Here is a 19,824-nt window from a genome sequence, read left to right as displayed (position 1 = left end):
GTTCTTCTCCATGACAGTAAGAACCCCCTCAGGACTGGAGGATGGTTTTCTCTTCCTTGGGTTATCAACAACGACCACCTCTTCCTCCAGTTCCGCCTCTTCCCAGGGCTCCGGTTCGACTTCCACCTCAGGATGAGGACCTGATCCAAAGCCAGTACTGGCCACCCCCTTGGGAGGGCTGGGACTGAACCTCCGGGTTGACGGTATCCTCAGGGGGCACTTCCTGAGCGGGGGTAGCGGAGTCGTCATCACTACCAGCCAAGAAGGTGTCGAATAAACCCTCAAGTCCAGTCACCTCGGCAGACATTGACACTGCAACGAAACACGGAAAACAGTTAACCGTCAAATCGGGAAGATAAACCAAAACAACATGTAAGCACAAACAAATCACTAGACAGCTACTCACGTATATAATTCCTGGCCATATCCCGGTCACCCATAAGAAGATGAGGGTTAACAAGGTTTTTTCCGAAAACAGCCAACAAGACGTCGGCAATCCTCTTGTTCTCGGGGGACAACTCTTTATACGTTATATTGGTAAAGGTGTTAGCCCCTACTCCAAAGCTCCAGTACGTCGGTATGCGACGTTCTCCCTCTAGCGTCAACCAAAAAGGATGCCGACCTTCGGCCGGACGAACCTTGAAGTACTTGTCCTTAAAACCGTGATACGAATCTTCGAATACGCCGAAGATCCTCCGACCCTGGGCCGCCCGAAGCACATGTAGCCCTTTTTAGGCCTCCCCTCATTGGGAGGATTTGTTAAAGTAAAAAAGAAAAAGAAATACTTCAATTGAGACCGACAGCTCCAGGTGCTCACACACCATCTCGAAACAGCGGATGGAAGCCCAGCTGTTCGGATGCAATTGGGACGACGCTACATCACATCGATTGAGCAGCGCCATTTGAAAAGAGGAGAAGGGAAAGCGGACTCCCAAACGAGTGAACATGGTCTTATACAACCACATCCAGTCAGCGACCTGGTGAAAGTGCAAGTTTAGTTCATATATTCGCTCGTTATCGGCAGGAACGAAAGCCGCGTAATTAGCCTCCTCGTCGGTCCCCCCGCAAAGGTAGTCGGCCTGTCGGAACTCCGTAAGTTCCTCTAGGGACATCTGGTTGGGGGAATCCTTCACATCCGAAGTCACCCAAGCATATCGGTCATAGGGTGCCGGTCTCACGACCCTTACGACGGGACGCTGGGCCATACCTACAGTGGGGCACCACCAATATCAGTCTAAGAGGCCGAGAAGCCGATAATGACACCAGAAACTATAACTCGCCTATTCGATAACTACAAAACAAGGTATAAATCTACAGTCGAGTGTAGCGCCAGGAAAAGCAAAATCCTAGAATGGCAACCCCCTACAGTATCTACCTAATGTCACCTAATGTTAAAACTCAAACAAACATGCAATTCATATCAAGGCAACAATACACATGCAAAGGCTAGAATAACAAACAACAGAGATAAACAATACCATATCAATATGAGGGAAAAAGAATAGAAAGCCTACCAGGATAAGGATGGTAATGGAAGGGGATCGAAGAATCGATGACGATCTGTGTGAAGCAGGGGTTTGCGGTGGAGATTTTTGAAAGAACGAGGAGGAAGCAAAGAAGATGCAGTGGGACTGAGTGAAACCAAATGAAAACTGCAAGGGAAACTAACTCCGAGAAGCGCAAAAGACAAGGGTATAATGGTCTTTTCTCGCGTGGTTTTGAATTGCCATTAAGAGCATTAAATGCTCAGCGCGATAAACGAGGCGACGAAGGGCGCATCTCCGCAGCGAGCAGATCCACACGCGCGTAGAAGGCGCGTCTTCATCATGGGTAACCGACTAACCGTACATCTCGCGAAGGAGAAAAGGAACGCGACATCAACAGCGCTCATGACCGCAGCTGGCGCGTTGGGGGCACTGTTACGGCCCAGCCCAACTGAGCACAATGGCCGCCTCGACCCATGAACAGACCGGTCCGTGCAGTCGGGTCGTACCCGCTCGGTCTGCGGCCCGGACACGCACCCTTACTACTAGCTGCATGACAGTTGTGGAAAACGAAGCTTCCTGGAAGGAGGCCTTCCCTCGTGGGGCCCACCCTACTGACAGGGTATATAAGGAAAGGGTCCTACTCCTCCCCCAAGGTACGTCATTATAACTTTTCCTCTCCGCCACTTGTACACGGACTGACTTGAGCGTCGGAGTGTCCTTGCAGGTGGCACCCCCCTCAACTCGCGAAGAACCCGAGAAGTTGGCTGCTCACACTACTCGTCCCCAGGACCCAGGCCAAGGCAGAGACCCATCTTCACACCCAATTAACAACCCTAAACCGTCTGATAACCGACCAACCGAATAATATATTATTTAATTTTTTAGTGTACATAGAATATTTTATTTAACTAATACTATTTTTTTTTCTTGGACACTATATATTATCATGCGTGTATGTAATTCGCTTATCAACCGATATCTTATATATATGTAGAGTGAGGAATTAGGGGATCTGCTTATCGGTGAACAGAGTGAACATGATGAAAATTACTAGTCATAAAAAGAATAGAAGCATTATATTTGAGAGACAAGCTTAATGCGTGCGCCACCAAAGAGCACTACTAACTCTTTGTGACTTCGATGTGAAAAGTCAAGATAGTACCGTAAATTCTTTTTATAATATTGAAACTACGGAAAGTCAGATATTTTTTTCAAATCTTTTGGGCTGAATCAGTTTGCACTCTGCTAAGTGGGTAAGAAAAGCATCAAAGAGGAGAGAGGCTGCTTTCAATTTGCATGAACTAAATTGACCCGCATTCTTATTTTTTGAGACAAACATATAATATGATGATATGATGTAATATGAACACACTCTATGTACTTGAAAGTACTTGCTTTAGTAGGGTCGATACTACATGAAAGTGGTTGAAAACTTTTTAATTCAGTTGCATATTCCCCGAATAATCTAGAACATTAAGCAAACGTGATTAAAAATATAATTATTTTTTGGTCCCCAAATTATGTATTTCGAAAGTAGATTCTTTAAATATATATTTTGTAACTTCCAATTTCTAGTAATGTTTTTAGACACAATTATGTAATCAAATTAGTACAATAAAATAACTGGAATTTTAGTATATTATAGATTTGAATTAAAGTTTTATTAGAAATTGGGGGGGGGGGGTTGAAGAATGAAAATTAAAAATAAAAAATAGTTGAGGACTATCGAATAATTTCACCAAGGTTGTACACTTTGACTCTTTTTTTTTTTCAATTTTATTAATTAAAAATGAAGGCCTAGTAGTCTAGTACATTTGCAAGTTGTAACCATATTAAATAACCTTTTAAATAATTTCTTTTGCTTTTTTTTTTTGGACGTGAATAATTTCTTTTGCTGAAGGATGAATATAGTTTTAAATTGGGCCTATTTGTCCAAATAGGTCCATTTACTGCATTTTTGGCTGGAAAGGGTTCATTCCGAATACACAATACATATAGGCCCAAATAAATCAATTGGGCTTTACAAAAAAGATTGTTGGTGTCAGCCCAAGTCTGTGCAAATAATATCTTAAGGGCAGACGGCCCATGACAAAAAAAAGGGCAGACGGCAGAGAGAAAAGCTTAGAGGAAAAGATATTGAAGCATTGCTGCCATGGCTACTGAAGCATGTTCAACAGTCACAGTGAACCACATCAACGTTTTCTGGGACGAAGGGATGCTGAAGCACGAAACTGGCATTGGAGTGTTTGACACTGGTGACGACCCTGGCTTCTTGGATGTGTTGGAGAAGCATCCTGAGAACTCTGACAGGCTTAGGAACATGGTCTCCATCCTCAAGAGAGGTCCTATTTCTCCCTTCATTTCTTGGCACCCTGGTTCACCTGCTCTCATCTCTCAGCTCCTCTCTTTTCACACCCCTGGTACCTTCTATTTACTATCTTCTTCATTTCTCCATCGCCTTAGCTTTTTATGTTTTCTGTTTTCTTGTATTTCTGTGCTGCCATAATTGCTTTGATCTTGGGAGCTTTTTAGTGTTCTTAAGTTTGGAGGGAAATTGGGTTCTGGTAAAAAATTGATCTTTGTATAAAAAAAATCTGAACTTTTATGTATGCGAGTCCTGTTGCATTAGCCAGCAGAAGCACTTGCTAAGATTGGAATTTGCAAGTCTAATTGGGGACTAGGATGGTGATAAGTAGGATTAATTAATTAATTAATTGAGATGAAATAGTGCTTGATAGAGTTTCAATTTTTTTGTAATTTGCTAGAATACATAAATGAACTAGTAGAAGCTGATAAAGGAGGAGGGAAAATGCTATGTGCTGGCACATTCTTGAACCCTGGATCATGGGATGCAGCACTTCTTGCTGCTGGAACCACACTCTGTGCAATGAAGCATGTCCTTGATGGACATGGAAAAGTTGCTTATGCCTTGGTTAGGCCCCCTGGCCACCATGCTCAACCTTCTCAGGCTGATGGCTACTGTTTCCTCAACAATGCTGGCCTTGCAGTACAATTGGCCTTGGATTCTGGTGTGTGTAACAAGGTTGCAGTTATAGACATTGATGTTCATTATGGGAATGGTACTGCTGAGGGATTCTATAGGTCTAATAAGGTTCTTACCATTTCCCTTCATATGAACCATGGATCATGGGGTCCATCCCATCCCCATAATGGATCCATTGATGAGCTAGGAGAAGATGAAGGTTATGGCTACAATTTGAACATACCTCTACCAAATGGAACTGGGGACAATGGATATGTTTATGCATTCAATGAATTGGTTATTCCATCAATCCAGAAGTTTGGACCTGATTTGATTGTTTTGACAATTGGACTAGACTCAAGTGCAGTAAGTTCTGTTTATCATTTTCTTTTAGGTTCATGATTTATACTCTTGCCATAGTTAGCATTTTCACCTATTTTTAACTCCTCAACCAAATATACCCTTAGAAATTATCTGTTTCATTTCAATCACAAAAAAGATTGTTCTCATCAATTACAACAGAAGTTAAGTCAGTTTTCCTTCACAATCGGATCCTTTAAATAAGATATTAAAAAAATACTTCTTGTGTAAAATTTCCTTCTATATACTTCAATTGAATGGAACATGACAATGTTAAAAATAGTTAAATCACATTATCTTTACTTTTTCCCTCATTATCTAACAATAAAGAATCTTTACTTACTTTATGTGCCTCAGTTTGATCCAAATGGAAGGCAATGCTTAACAATGGAGGGTTATAGAAAAATTGGGAAGATTGTTCATGATCTTGCAAAACAGTACAGTGATGGACGCCTTGTAATTGTTCAAGAAGGTGGATACCATGTTACATATTCAGCATACTGTTTACATGCATTTCTGGAGGGTGTTCTCAGCCTAGCATCATTGCCTCCATTGCCAGATCCTATTGCTTATTACCCTGAGGATGACACATTTTCATCAAAGGTTATAGATGCCATTAAAAACTATCAAAAAGATAAACTTCCTTTTTAGAGAGAACTCCTTAACTTTGGAGATATTTCATCTGGAAAAAAAAAATTCTTATGTGCTCAGGCCTTAGTAGAGATATTAAGTCAAGAGGGTTTAATTATATCTTCTAAGTAAGAAGAAAGAAGGAAGGAATTTGTTGTAACTTTCACTAAGCATATCACTGGAAGAAAATGAGGAGAAAAGCTTATTCTCAAGTATAAATTTACTATTTCATTTGTAAAGCTCTAGAATAATGAGTTAAGGAAAATCTACATTTTAAAATTTCCCTGCAGCTGAATTGTCTCAGGCAATAGTAGTAGATATTATGATTGTACTTTTGCCATGGTTTCATAATTATTAAAAAATTACAATATTCTGCTACTAGTGCATGAATAGTGTTAAAACTTAGAACATCTGCATAAACAATTATAGACTGAGTTTGATTTTATACTGCCATATTTATAGGAGCTGAATTCTTTGATTTTGGAAGCCAATGGAGATGCGAAAAATGCGGAATGAAGATACTAATGTAAAAGTAAAATTATGATTGCTTTGACAAGGCGTGCATACTTTGATAAAGATGGTTCTCAATCTAAACACAGAAACAAACATTGTCATTTCCAATGACTTAATTAAACAAGTTTCACATTCATGACTTTGCCTAACAACATGTCTGCATGTTAGCCCCACAAAGGGTCCAATTCTTTGACAAACATCACTATGATACTTATATATATAATTTGGTTTTCATTACAAATTATTTAGACTTAGAAAATTAGCCTAATTGTCACTACCGACACTTGAGAAAAATTGACATTAATAGTAGTTTGTATTAATATGCTACTTTATATTTTGGAAAAAGACAAATCAATCTTCTAATGCATAGTGTCTTTACCTTTATATGTTATGTGTTGAAGACCCTATTTTGATGCTTGTCACTTCTTCATAGTTCACACACCTCTATTTTGGTCAAAAGAAGAAACTTCTAATTGTAACACTAAAGAAAGAGCAAAATAATTTGTTTTTTCTTCCTTTTAGTCAACTTACAACTTCATAAATTGATCAAAGTACACTTAAAAAACTAACATAAGAATTTATTCTTTGGGATAAAAATGTGTTAGACAAAATCAGAACCAACAAAATTTGATCAGAATTCTCAGTTGTGCACTTTATTTCATGCATCCTTATACTTGTTGGATGCTATACTGACATAAGGAATTTCCATGACAATCACAATTTGGCTTAATTATACACTCCCATCATGCAATAAATTAAATTATCCTATTATTCCCAATAGGATTAGATTAACTACATTTATTTTTGGATGTAAATGCAAAGTTGTCCATTTACAAAGTATTTCTAGGAGAATTACTATTTAACAATATAGACAAAGTAACTTAGGATGCTATGCCAAACTCAAAAAGTGGAGAGAATATATGTGTAAACAGTAGAAAGTGGAGTAAGCTTATTATGAAATTCTCAAAATTCAATTCCAGCCTCCAATTAAATTGCAGTATTTTATAAAAGAAGACACAGAAACTTCTCTTTTAATTCCACCCTATGACTTTAGCAGAATCAACTTCCATAAGCATATATGCATGTGTAGGTTCTTCTTACACAATGCACCAAATAATTTATTGCAACTAGTTGATTACTTGTTTTTCATGTTGACTGTAATGAATTCCATAAGTCACCATTAAATCGTTTCTAGTCTCCACTCTTCATGCATTGCAGTATTAAAATTAAATTATAACAGGTTCATTTATTTGTTTTAGTTTTTACTTTAAGAGAAAGATACATAGTCATGAATCATGCATGATACTGTTAGCATTGGTTAACCGACATTAGCGGGAAGCCTTCCTAGAATTGAGCCGCCATCACAAAAGCTTAACAAATCTATGGAACTTCTAGGACAACACATGGGACCCACCACCATTGTTGTTTTCTCTTTTTAGTACCACATATTTGTTTAATTTATTTATTTAATTTTATTTCCCCACAACAAGTAGTCAACAGCTACAAGCCTACAACATTAGTGAGTTACTCATTTAGGTACCTCGATAACTACGAATACCTCTCTGTTTTCTAATTATAAAATAAAATTAAAATGTTTGATAATTAAAATAAATTAATTAAAAACAGTAAAAATTTATTTTTTTTAGTATTTATTAATTATTTATTTATTATAATAATTAATAAATATTAAATAAAACAAATTTTATCTTTTTTTTTGTCTTTAATATTATCAAAAATAAAATTCTAAAACTAGCCACCAATAGAACCCATTTAATTTTCCATTTATACCACACAATGACAAATTTACCCTTTTATTTAACATTGACCTGGTCATATGGTAAATAAATTTGTCTCTTTTTCATGTTAATAGGATTCAAAGATCGAATTACAAAAACTAAAAAGATTTATAATTCCCATTCAAGGCCAATCCATAAAAGATGCCGAGAATTATAATAAAAAATGAAGAGAAAAAGAAAAGGAAGAGAAGGGAAGGTTTGAAGAGGAAAGAGTGGACTAACACTTTTTTGAGGTTCCTTCCTTCTCTGATGAAAAGCAGAGTAAAATGTAAAAGCTGACGATACTCCACATTGCAATGTCCTTGTCTCTCTCTATTCTATTCTTCCTAATCCTCTGAGGTACTCAACATTTTCTCAATTTTAATTCCCTTTTGTTTATGCCTATTTTTAGTTAAGTTACAAACAAGACAAGCACTCACTTTCACACTCACATTCACATTCTCATTCACACACTCAATGTAATTATCTTCTTCTGAGTTCTGAGCTTCTGTGTTTCTAGTTCTTGCAGTTACTGCCCCTCATTTTTATGGCCACACAAGTCAGAGAGACAGAGACATTGGTTTTTCTCCTTCATGGGGTTCTGAGTTTAGTGTCAAAGTTCCTTCCTTGAGTACTTGGGGTTCTCTATTTTTTCTTCCTTATAGAGTAACAATGGAAGGTAGCCACATCATGGCAGTGTTGTTCTTTCTCTTCTTTGGCCTAATTATGAGAATGTGTTATGGTGACACAGACCCAAATGATCTCAAAGTTCTGAATTCTTTCAGAAAAGGGTTAGAGAATCCTGAGCTTCTGAAATGGCCGGAAGATGGAGATGATCCATGTGGCCCTCCTTCATGGCCTTATGTGTTCTGCAGTGGTGATAGAGTCACTCAGATTCAGGCCAAGAATCTTGGACTCAGAGGAACATTGCCTCCAAATTTCAATCAGCTCTCAGAACTCTACAACTTGGGCCTTCAAAGGAACAATCTCACTGGGATGTTGCCTAGTTTCAGTGGATTATCTAAGTTGGAATTTGCTTTCTTGGATTACAATGCATTTGAAGCAATCCCTTCAGATTTCTTCAACGGACTTACCAGCTTGAGGGTTTTGTCTTTGGAAGAAAATCCATTAAATGGAACTACTGGTTGGTCATTTCCTCTTGATTTGGAAAAATCAGTGCAACTAACCAATCTTTCTCTTGTTAATTGCAATTTGGTTGGACCGTTGCCGGATTTCCTAGGCACATTGCCTTCCCTAACGAACCTGAGGCTTTCCGGGAACAGGCTATCCGGTAAGATTCCGGAAACTTTTGCTCAATCTTCTATCCAGGTTCTATGGTTGAACAATCAAGAAGGTGAAGGGTTAACGGGTCCTATTGATGTTGTTTCTTCAATGATTTTCCTAAGACAGCTTTGGCTACATGGAAATCAGTTCAATGGGAGAATTCCACATGATATTGGAAACCTTACTTCCTTGCAAGAGCTCAACCTCAATAGTAATCAACTTGTTGGCTTGATTCCTGAATCCCTAGCAGAAATGGAACTTGAGTTACTGGTGTTGAACAATAACATGTTAATGGGTCCAATACCAGAATTTAAGGCTGCAAATGTTTCTTATAATAACAATTTCTTTTGTCAAATTAAGCCAGGGCATGAATGTGATCCTCAAGTTACTGCACTGCTAGATGTTCTGGATAATCTGAACTATCCATTGTTTCTCATTTCGGATTGGTCAGGCAACAATCCATGCACTGGAAGCACAGAGAGCACAGGGCCATGGTTCGGATTGAGCTGCAATTCCAACCACCAGGTATCTATAATCAATTTGCCACGGCACGAGCTCAACGGTACTCTTAGTCCCTCACTTGCTAAGTTAGATTCATTACTTGAAATTAGGCTAGAAGGAAATAACATAACTGGCATGGTTCCTAGTAATTTTTCTGAATTGAAATCTTTGAGGTTGTTTGATTTAAGTGACAACCATCTTGAGCCCCCATTGCCAAATTTTCGCGAAGATGTTAAGGTTGTTATTGTGGGAAACCCTCTTCTTACTACTGAAAGTGGAGGAATGTCTCTGCCGCCTGAAAATTCACATCCTTCTCCAGACAACCTGTCACCCCCTTCATCCTCCTCTCATAAGGCACATGATCCCAATATGAATTCAAGTTCAAGTCAATCTAAACTGGATCATTCCAAAAGATTCAAGACAGTGGCAATTGTGTCTGGAATTACAGTCTTTGTAGTTGCTGTTCCTTTGGTTGTTTTCCTCTTCATTTGTTCCATGAAGAAGAAAAAGGCCTCCTTGGATGCTCCAAGTTCCATTGTGGTGCACCCGAGAGATCCATCCAATCGGGATAATGTGGTTAAAGTCACAGTCTCAGATACCACTACTGGAAGCTTATCAACTAAGACTGGGACAAGTTCTCTGAGTAACATTAGTGGTGAGACTCAAAACTCTCATATAATTGAGGCTGGAAACCTTGTCATTTCGGTTCAAGTCCTACGCAAGGTTACCAACAATTTCTCTTCAGAAAATGAGCTAGGCCGTGGAGGGTTTGGAACTGTGTACAAGGGTGAACTTGAAGATGGGACTAAAATAGCAGTGAAGAGAATGGAGCATGGTGTTATCAGCAGCAAGGCGCTGGAGGAGTTCGAAGCTGAAATCGCTGTTCTTTCAAAGGTTCGTCACAGGCATTTGGTATCTCTTTTGGGGTATTCCATTGGAGGCAATGAGAGACTTTTGGTTTATGAATATATGCCTCTTGGTGCTCTTAGCCAACATCTTTTCCATTGGAAAAACTTGAAATTGAAACCATTGTCTTTGTCACAAAGGCTTGCAATAGCTCTAGATGTTGCTAGAGGGATCGAATACCTTCATGGTCTTGCCTGCCAGACCTTCATCCATAGAGACCTCAAGTCTTCTAATATTCTACTTGGTGATGATTTCCACGCAAAAGTATCGGATTTTGGTCTTGTTAAGCTTGCTCCGGATGGCGAAAAATCTGTGGCAACCAAGCTTGCTGGAACATTTGGATACCTTGCCCCTGAATATGCAGGTAAGAGGTGTTACTTTTAATTACCTCTAGAACTTAATAACAGGATCACACTATTCTTAAGGCATCGTATCTGCTGCATGTTTGTATTCAGCTGGAATGTTCTTAAAAGAACTTAATTTACCGATGAAAAATTTAGTGAGTAAATTCGGTTTTCGTGCTTGCTTTTGAGTTTGTTAATGAACATTGTTCTATAGTACTCTGCTATCAATTTTTGTTTACCTTTGTAATTGTCAATGCCTTTCTAAAATTCAGTTCTATTCATTGAGTAGCTAAAAGCACAACTATTTATCATGCCCCTAGTAAAGTAGGAAATTATCTAGCTAAATATACTACACAATTATTTTTAATCAGGTGCCCTACTACATTTAGATAATTAACAAGAAGATAATGTCTAATTATAAGTTCAATCAGTTTATATTTCAGAATATGATCTTTGTATCCTTTATCTTATAGTTAAGTACTTATGAGTTACTATGCATTGCATCATCCTTGTTAGCATCTTTACACTTGTGAGTTTATCTCTGTTTATTAGCATCTTTCACTTGTTTTAAATCTTCAATTTTTCTCAGTTTGATCCATCTAGCTCCGCATACTAAGTTTTGTCTATATGTTTCAGTGATGGGGAAAATCACCACTAAAGTTGATGTGTTCAGCTACGGGGTGGTCCTGATGGAACTACTGACTGGATTAACAGCGCTTGATGAGAGCCGGCCGGAGGAAAGACGATATCTAGCAGAATGGTTTTGGCGAATCAAATCAAACAAAGAAAAGCTCATGGCTGCCATTGATCCAGCTTTGGAAGCAACTGACGAGGCTTTCGAGAGCATATCCATTGTATCTGAACTCGCTGGACACTGCACTGCAAGGGAGGCACACCACCGGCCAGATATGAGTCATGTAGTGAATGTACTCGTGGCATTGGTTGAGAAATGGAAACCGGTTGATGATGAGTTAGATTACGACTCTGGTATTGACTACAGTAGACCGCTCCCACAAATGCTGAAGATTTGGAAGGAAGCAGAGAGCAATGAATTTAGCTATGGCGCCAGTACTGAAAACAGTAGAGGAAGTAGTATAGCAGCCAAGCCTTCTGGTTTTGCTGATTCTTTTACCTCTGCTGATGCTAGATGATTTTGGAGCCAAGTCCGGTACAATTTGTGATTCTTATTGCCATAGACTATAGTGCTATTTACCTGAATAAAAAATTTTCCATTACATTGTTTGTTTTGTGATTTTTGTGTTGTTTGTGGACAGTGAAACACTTCAAAATACTATTCCAAGATGTAGATAAAGAGTTTTTGTTTTGTCCTATTTTAGTATTTGGCTTTATAGAAACTTCATTTGGCAAGTCTTCTGTTATCCATACAATACAAGGTTGATTGTTACACATGCATAGCAACAACTTAGCCAGCATATTACAAATGTTAAAACAAAGGTTGTTATGATTCATATTACAAGTTTGATACTGATTGATTGAAGGTGCCTAACTACTAGTCCTAGTACTTGATTATCATGTTACTTGTAGTTTGTGTGTTATGTTCCTACCGGACAACTTCTTTGTCCAAAAAGACTTTAAAAAGGTGCAAGATTAATGCAGGGAAGTTGGTGGTAGGGCTAAAGCTCAAGCAAAAGAGAGTGCAGAGTTCTTCAATCTCATTCATGCTTGTCACCAAAAATGAGAAGTTGAAAATGTCACTTGTATAGTTGTATTGGGAAGAAAAATTGAACCGACATTTTTCTTCCTTCTTCAATTGGACCATAGCCGTTGAAAAATTGAAGGCTGATAGTGATATGAAATAGTATTCTGCCGAACTCAGAAATGCCATAAATCCTATAAAACATGGTCACATGTTTTTGAGGATTTTTTTTTTTCTTAATTTTGATTTCATGCGATGGCATACAAATCGAAGAGATAATAGATAATAGACCTTCAAATTTAGTTTGGTGATCCAGTGAGTACCACATGAAACTTAAGGCATAATATCAGAGTATTTCTGTCAAAGAGAATATTTGTATTTTCAACATAATAATATAATATTTCCTTTTTATTTATTTACTTGAAAAAAAAAAAGAGTAGGATAAAGAAAACAAAACAAAAAAGAAAGAGGGGTACCCATAAGTCCATAACCGTAAGGAACCATGCTGCAACCTGCGTGCACAGCTACCCCAACATCATCACTCCCCCATCCTCCACCTCAGACAAATTCCAAGTCTTCCATAAAACCCAACATCACAAAACATCATAGTTTGTTGTTAAGACGCACACAAAAATCCTCAGACCCAAACCCTACTGTCTTATGGACATCCTCCATAGCTCAGCACTGCCGAAACGGAAACTTACTCCAAGCTGCTTCCGATTTCGTTCGCATGAGGGAAGCCGGTGCCGAACCCAACCACATCACCCTCATTACTCTTCTCTCCGGTTGCGCTCACTACCCATCTCACAGCAACATCTCCTTCGGATGTGCATTGCATGCGCACGCTCGAAAACTGGGTTGCATGGACGTCAACGACGTCATCGTTGGCACAGCGTTGATCGACATGTACGCAAAGTGCGGCAGCGTGGGCTCTGCAAGGTTGGTGTTTGACCAAATGGGTGTAAGAAATTTGGTGACTTGGAACACCATGATCGATGGATACATGAGGAACGGCGAGACGGAATGTGCTCTCCACCTGTTCGATGAAATGCCTGTGAAGAATGCCATTTCTTGGACTGCTTTGATTGGCGGCTTTGTGAAGAGAGATTGTCACGAGGAAGCATTGGAGTGCTTTCGGGCAATGCAGCTCGCTGGTGCAGTGCCTGATTATGTTACTGTTATTGCTGTCCTTGCTGCGTGTGCCAACTTGGGGACACTTGGTCTTGGTTTGTGGGTGCATCGACTTGCTGCGAAACAAGGGTTATTGCACAATGTTAAGGTTGCCAACTCGTTGATTGATATGTATGCTCGGTGTGGGTGCATAGAGTTTGCTCGTCAAGTGTTCGAGAGCATGTTGGAGCGAACATTGGTGTCTTGGAACTCAACCATTGTAGGTTGCGCCGTTAATGGTCTTGCGGACGAGGCTCTGAATTTATTCAGTTCAATGCAGAGGGAAGGGTTTGAGCCTAATGGGGTCAGTTACACGGGTGCTCTAACAGCATGTAGCCATGCCGGATTCATAGATGAGGGCATAAGAATCTTTGATTACATGACGAGAGTTCACAGAATTGCGCCTAGGATTGAGCACTATGGTTGTCTAGTGGATCTCTATAGTAGAGCTGGGAGATTGGAAGAGGCATTGAATGTGATCAAGAACATGCCCATGAAGCCTAATGAAGTGGTGTTAGGGTCATTGCTTGCTGCTTGTAGGACTCGTGGGGACATTAATTTGGCTGAAAAAGTGATGAGATATCTTGTTGAATTGGATCCTGGTGGAGATTCCAATTATGTGCTCCTTTCTAACATTTATGCAGCGGTTGGAAAGTGGGAAGGTGCAAACAAAGTTAGGAGGGCAATGAAGGTCCGTGGGATTCAAAAGCAACCAGGCTTTAGCTCCATTGAGATTGATTCAAGCGTGCACAAGTTTGTGGCAGGTGATAAATCTCATGAAGAGAATGAGCATATTTATGCAGCTTTGGAGCTCTTGTCTTTTGATCTTCAATTATGTGGCTATGTTCCGGATTTATCTGTAAAACATTCTTTTGAGGGTGATTGAGCTTTGTAATTGACTTGCCCAATGATTCAATTTTGTTACTGAACTGGTAAATGTTAATCGAATTCAAATAAATGATTAACTATAATTTGCATATAAGATTAGACCCCGGAAAAAAACTATATAAAAGAATTAAGTTTGATCATGCAAGATATATGAACTTGCTCATACATATAGCTAGAATTATCATGGATTCAAACTGATGAAGCCAAACTAAATTCCCTCCCACAAACCCTCTCTGCAATTCTCTCAGCAACCTCCACCTTCCCATGATTTCTACATGCCCCCAACAAGGCACCCCATAATGCTTCATCAGGCTCAACCTCCATCCTCAAAATCAACCTCTCTGCTTCCTCAACCTCCCCAACCCTCCCCAACATATCCACCATACAAGTGTAATGCTGCAGCCCTGGCTTAATACCAAACTTCACCTCCATCATCTCAAAATACTCCCTTCCCTTCTCCACAAATCCGCCATGGCTACACGCCGACAACACCGCCGTCAAACTCACGCCATCAGGCCTCTCCCCAGCCTCCACCATCCTATCAAACATCTCAAACACCTCCCCAAACATTCCATGCATCCCATAACCCGCCATCATAGTTGTCCAGATAACCACGTTCCTCTCAAGCATTCCATCAAACACCTTGCGGGCACAAGCCAAGTCACCACATTTCGCATACATGCTTATCAAAGCATTCAAATTTGCCAAGTCAAAGGAAAACCCATTAACCACAACTGCTCCATGGACCTGTTTACCGAGCCTCAGCGACGATAATCCAGCGCAAGACTTGAGCACAGAAGGGAACGTGTGGCGATCAAACTGCTTGTATGAGAGAACCATGAAGCGGAACAGGGAGAGCGATTGGGCAAAATTGTTGAGGTTGGAATGGGCTCTGATGAGAGCGTTGAAGAGGAAAGTGGGTTTGCGATTTGCGAAGGAGAATATTGTATTTGCATGGTGCAACTGGGCGCAGGAAGCGTAGCAAGAAACGAGCTTGGTTCGAATGAAGTCATGGCTTGAAATTCCTAAGGTAATGGTGACCGCGTGGATTCGTTTCAAATTCTTCAAATTCTTTGAGGAAATGCAAGCGTCAAGAAGTGTGGCGCATAAAGGTACGAGCTTTAGTTCTTGAGACTTATACATAATATCACCTTCAACTTTAAGTTCACTATCGAGTTTTGGTCATGGTTCCGAATGTTCAGTTCAATTTTTAGAATTTTAATTTTGATTGAGAGATTAAAAAGGAAATAATCGATGCAAAATTAAACTAATAAAAAAATGTACTACCACATTTTATTTGAAATCCTTAAATAGTATCTTCGTTTGTTGTAGGGCCAGAGAATATGTTTAGCCAGATTTGGTTATTGGATTTGGCTATTGTCACAAAATATAGTTGGTTGCGTCAGCATATGTGTTATTGCTGATGTCATTTCTCTCACTATGGCTATCATGAGTACAAATTTGAGAATAGAAGATCGAGGTTAGTTATCAGAGAAGATGGTACATATACTTGCATATTTATGTAGTTATTCGGGTGGAAGAATTAGAAAGGGCCAAAACACATAACTGTCATAATTCATAAAGGTTCCGTTTCAATCCAATCCATGATCAACACTATGAGCTGTAAGCACAAAATTGCCATAATGAAAATGTCACTGGTTTTCAGACCCAATATCACATCTACTGCTAAGAGTAATGTTACCGTCGATTAATATATACTTTTTACGTGTTATTTTTAAAATGTCTCTATTTAGCATATAAAAAATGTCATGGAAGAAGGAAGATCAGTTTCTTTTGTTCCTTTTTCTCTAGATTCAGTATCTGCCATACTTCACTGGTTTTAGTTATGGTTAACATCACTAAAATCTTTATCGTATGGTAAGCTGATTTCTTTGCCATTGTGATATGGTGTGATTCATAAAATTTTACTAGATGTGCTTAAAATTAAAAAAACATAATACTAATTAACAAAAAAGAAGAACAGGAACAAGCTAAGCTGACACATATATATTCTAGTGCATGTCAAAGTAAGAGAACTTCACTGCTACACATTGCATTTTTCTTTCCCCAGATTAAACTATATATATAGCTACTAAGTAGATAAACACTCTTCAGTTTTCACAGTGATAACAAAAAGAAAACTAATAGGTCAAGAGAACAGAACTATATATATATATATGAAGTTAAGGGGTTTGAGGCTTGGGGTTGCCAATGCCACCGTTATGATGGAGTGGGTCTGGACCAGAAGGAACCCTCCTCAGCTCCCAACTCACTGATTTTTCACCATCTCTTATCATTCTTGATGATGATGATCCTTGCAGCATAGCCTTCAGACTTGTTTTCTTATCCTTGAAAGCAAAAAACACCTGCACCAATTAACAACGTAGAAATAGTGTTATAAATTGTACCACAAACAAAAGTATAGAATCTAAAGCATAAGTAGTGATAAGTAGTGATAAGTAGTGATAGACCTTCCTATTTCGAATCTCCTTGAGAACAGCTGCCTGAGCATCAAAGCATCCATGCTTATTAGCATTGCAATAATCTGCCATTAAACAAAACATGTTATGAATGATACCTTCTTTTTTTTCTTCCCAAGTTTGTGACAGAAACGAGAAGAAAAAGATTATTGACAAACCAGAAGTGTCTTTCACAAGAAGCAAGCAGAAAAGAACCAGCAAAGTGAGAGAGGTGAAGAAGAACTTTGATGCCATTGGAGGGAAGAAGGGACTTAGTTTCTTTTTTATCATGCGAGTTGAGAGAAGGAAGGGTATCCTAGTTGACCCTTTTATAGTGGTGTGTGGATTCAAGGATTTGAATGATGGCTCATGCAGCCATTTTATGAAGACACTACTAATGTGGTGAGCTATATAATCATTGCAAGTAAGCAGCACCTATATGAGCTAAGATCCATCACTGCTCTTCTCTCTGTGGCAGCGCCGTCTTATGTGGCAGTTGAGCCACCTGAAAAGTGAAAACAAATCACTTGGCAGGTGCCAATGCATGTAATAGATGGGATATGTTATGCTTATAATTGCTTAGTATATGATGAGATACAATATTGGAAACAACAATGCTAAGTGTTCAGTAAATATTATTATTTTTTTGTCAGCATTTAATTAGCAATAATTTATATTTATATTTATAGGTATTTTACACACAAGAAACATATAATTTATATTTATATTTATTTGAATTTTATACACATAAATTAATATAATTTGTATTTATATTTTTCAAAATTTATACATATAAATTAGTTAAATTTATTTATTAAAAATAATTTAATATTTATGTTAATAAAATAATAATTAAAAATACTAAAAATTACTGGCTTTTAACAAATTTTTTATTGTAAAAAATAAAATTTGCATTTGAAATTAGAGATTGAAAAATATATACTTTTTTAATTTTTTAAAATATAGCAGTAATAGAAACATCTTTTTTTTGTATTTTTATCTTTTTAAATTTTTAATATTTAAGAATATGTTATATGTAGTACTTTTATGTAATTTTTTTAACATCTATTTTTAATATTAAATCTTTATGTTTTATTCTTAGATTAAGTTGAATTTTCATAATATCTTAAATTCAATACATAATCACGTATATGACAAGATGTGATGTCAAAAGATATTAATAAATAAATCAAACATGAAAATGAACGAAAAAGGGGATATGCTTTGGTAGGTGGTTTGATTAAAAAGGCAAATGGCATGGGCATTGGCAGCCACAACATGATGTTTCCCCTATCCCATATCTGATTCTCTGTTTCAAAATCTGTTTACAATTACATACATACATTATTACTTTTTCTTTTTTTTTTTTTTAGAGTCATTATATTTGCTGACTTTTTTCTCTCACAATCCAATCATACAGTCGTACCTAAATTCTATTGGCTGAGACCATTGAAAATCAAGTTTTAATTTGTTCAATTGGAATTTAGCTGTATATTAATGTTTTTATTTTCACTATTTTTATTTTCAAGGTGGAGCATAGAAAGGTAAACAATAAATATAAAGGATAAGCAACTCCTGTGTCATTTTTGGCATAGCCATCAATAACATGAGTTATCTATTATATCATTTTGTAGCACAAGAAAATGATTGATCCACACATTTTTTAATTTCTGTTGTCTTATTCTGAAATATGACATCATTCCGTTGTAGCCAAATAATCTATATAACTGAGAAGAATCCAACTAGCCAGTAGCCAAAACTTGCGCTGCTCTTTTCTTATCGGCAAGGATCTCCAACTCTCAAAGTGGTATTTTAAGGTACCGGAAACAATCCAATCCTATCCAAACGCCGATATCCATACACGTCACACTTGCTAAAAGAATTCACACGTAACAAATAAATGTAGTATATTTCTAACACCTTTTGTTTTTTTAGTTCTTGATCCTTCTACTATAAATCTCACACTTTGTCTCTTCTTTGGATCAATATGCACCGTAGAAGTAAAAAATAAATAAAATAAAATAAAAAATGCTATGGTGAAAGTTGTTATGTAAACCTCTAGGTGATTTAGACGCCTAACACCTTATGACACAAATGAAAGAGAGAGAAAATTGATAAGAAGAAAGTGAACTTCAACCGAATAAAATTTACTTGGTTTTGGTAATAAATATAGGTTTCAAACCCACTAGGTCACTATCATCTAATTGATGGAAGATTTAGCAAATCATCAAGTACAAGACTTGCACTCCATATATACATATTGTATGTAATAAGTAGGGTTTGAGTTGTTTATAATAATAATAATAATAATAATAATAATAATAATAATAATAATAATAAACAAGTTTAAGTAAATTGTATATTCTATTTTACAATGAAAAGATATAAATAAATGAAAATAATATTTGCAAGTGAAGTAGTACGTAATACGTTGAGATTTTTCTGTTACAAATGGTTGTACCTGAAATTTTAAGGTAAAAATTTTACAGTGATGATTGGTTGTAGCATTGAGGGTAAGGAGACTAGGTATAGTAATAACAGGGTGGCAATGAAACATTTCCATTTTCAATTTTGGTTATGATTATTGCACTGTTTCTATCTGTCTATCTTGTATCTAAGGTGACAACATGAAGTCATCACAATCGCAAAGAGATAAAAAGAAAATTAAAAGAAGAAAAGATAATGAAAGGGGAGTGATTGATGTGGCTGCTGCCTAGCTCTCTTCTGGGTATCTTATGCATTAAAGTAAGATTTTCATATACACCCCTCATCAAGATGCCTTTGCACTTTGCACTTTGCACTTTGCACTGATGAGACATATATTTTTAAGTTTTAATACATAGATGCTAACCCTTATCTTTGGACTA

At 37.6% G+C, this 19,824-nt stretch overlaps 4 protein-coding genes across 5 annotated transcripts; 3 read left to right on the top strand and 1 right to left on the bottom strand.

The window, feature by feature from the left end:
• Nucleotides 1-3,582: 3,582 nt before the first annotated feature.
• LOC112772272 (histone deacetylase 8) lies at nucleotides 3,583-5,841 on the top strand. Its single transcript, XM_025817178.2, has 3 exons — nucleotides 3,583-3,907; nucleotides 4,253-4,836; nucleotides 5,188-5,841. The coding sequence occupies exons 1-3, from the start codon at nucleotides 3,640-3,642 to the stop codon at nucleotides 5,479-5,481; spliced, it is 1,146 nt and encodes a 381-aa protein (XP_025672963.1). The 5' UTR covers nucleotides 3,583-3,639; the 3' UTR covers nucleotides 5,482-5,841.
• A 2,093-nt stretch (nucleotides 5,842-7,934) lies between these two features.
• Nucleotides 7,935-12,290, top strand: LOC112770805 (receptor protein kinase TMK1). 2 transcript variants are annotated; one of them, XM_025815214.3, is made up of 3 exons: nucleotides 7,935-8,108; nucleotides 8,278-10,803; nucleotides 11,420-12,290. In XM_025815214.3, the coding sequence occupies exons 2-3, from the start codon at nucleotides 8,421-8,423 to the stop codon at nucleotides 11,932-11,934; spliced, it is 2,898 nt and encodes a 965-aa protein (XP_025670999.1). In that variant the 5' UTR covers nucleotides 7,935-8,108; nucleotides 8,278-8,420; the 3' UTR covers nucleotides 11,935-12,290. The 2 variants fall into 2 exon arrangements, with proteins under 2 accessions (XP_025670999.1, XP_025670997.1); XM_025815212.3 differs by having other exon boundaries at nucleotides 8,269-10,803.
• On the bottom strand, nucleotides 11,417-17,560 carry LOC112770807 (putative pentatricopeptide repeat-containing protein At1g56570). Its single transcript, XM_072224659.1, has one exon. The coding sequence runs from the start codon at nucleotides 15,639-15,641 to the stop codon at nucleotides 14,688-14,690; it is 954 nt and encodes a 317-aa protein (XP_072080760.1). The 5' UTR covers nucleotides 15,642-17,560; the 3' UTR covers nucleotides 11,417-14,687.
• LOC112770806 (pentatricopeptide repeat-containing protein At1g05750, chloroplastic) lies at nucleotides 12,943-14,589 on the top strand. The gene has a single exon (XM_025815215.3). The coding sequence runs from the start codon at nucleotides 12,943-12,945 to the stop codon at nucleotides 14,494-14,496; it is 1,554 nt and encodes a 517-aa protein (XP_025671000.1). The 3' UTR covers nucleotides 14,497-14,589.
• Nucleotides 17,561-19,824: the final 2,264 nt, after the last annotated feature.

This window comes from Arachis hypogaea, chromosome 18 (genome assembly GCF_003086295.3).
Source record: "Arachis hypogaea cultivar Tifrunner chromosome 18, arahy.Tifrunner.gnm2.J5K5, whole genome shotgun sequence".
In the NCBI taxonomy this organism is placed as follows: domain Eukaryota; kingdom Viridiplantae; phylum Streptophyta; class Magnoliopsida; order Fabales; family Fabaceae; genus Arachis; species Arachis hypogaea.
The sequence above is the reverse complement of the archived record's forward strand: the minus strand, read 5'-3'. Positions and strand labels throughout refer to the sequence as shown.

Bases quoted from the DNA above. Each gene is read 5' to 3' on its own strand.
- LOC112770807 (XM_072224659.1), bottom strand. From the start codon at position 15,641: ATGTATAAGTCTCAAGAACTAAAGCTCGTACCTTTATGCGCCACACTT.
- LOC112772272 (XM_025817178.2), top strand. From the start codon at position 3,640: ATGGCTACTGAAGCATGTTCAACAGTCACAGTGAACCACATCAACGTT. The intron at 3,908-4,252 runs GTACCTTCTATT...GTAATTTGCTAG, and splicing joins CCTCTCTTTTCACACCCCTG to AATACATAAATGAACTAGTA. The intron at 4,837-5,187 runs GTAAGTTCTGTT...TATGTGCCTCAG, and splicing joins TTGGACTAGACTCAAGTGCA to TTTGATCCAAATGGAAGGCA.
- LOC112770805 (XM_025815214.3), top strand. From the start codon at position 8,421: ATGGAAGGTAGCCACATCATGGCAGTGTTGTTCTTTCTCTTCTTTGGC. The intron at 10,804-11,419 runs GTAAGAGGTGTT...TATATGTTTCAG, and splicing joins CCTTGCCCCTGAATATGCAG to TGATGGGGAAAATCACCACT.
- LOC112770806 (XM_025815215.3), top strand. From the start codon at position 12,943: ATGCTGCAACCTGCGTGCACAGCTACCCCAACATCATCACTCCCCCAT.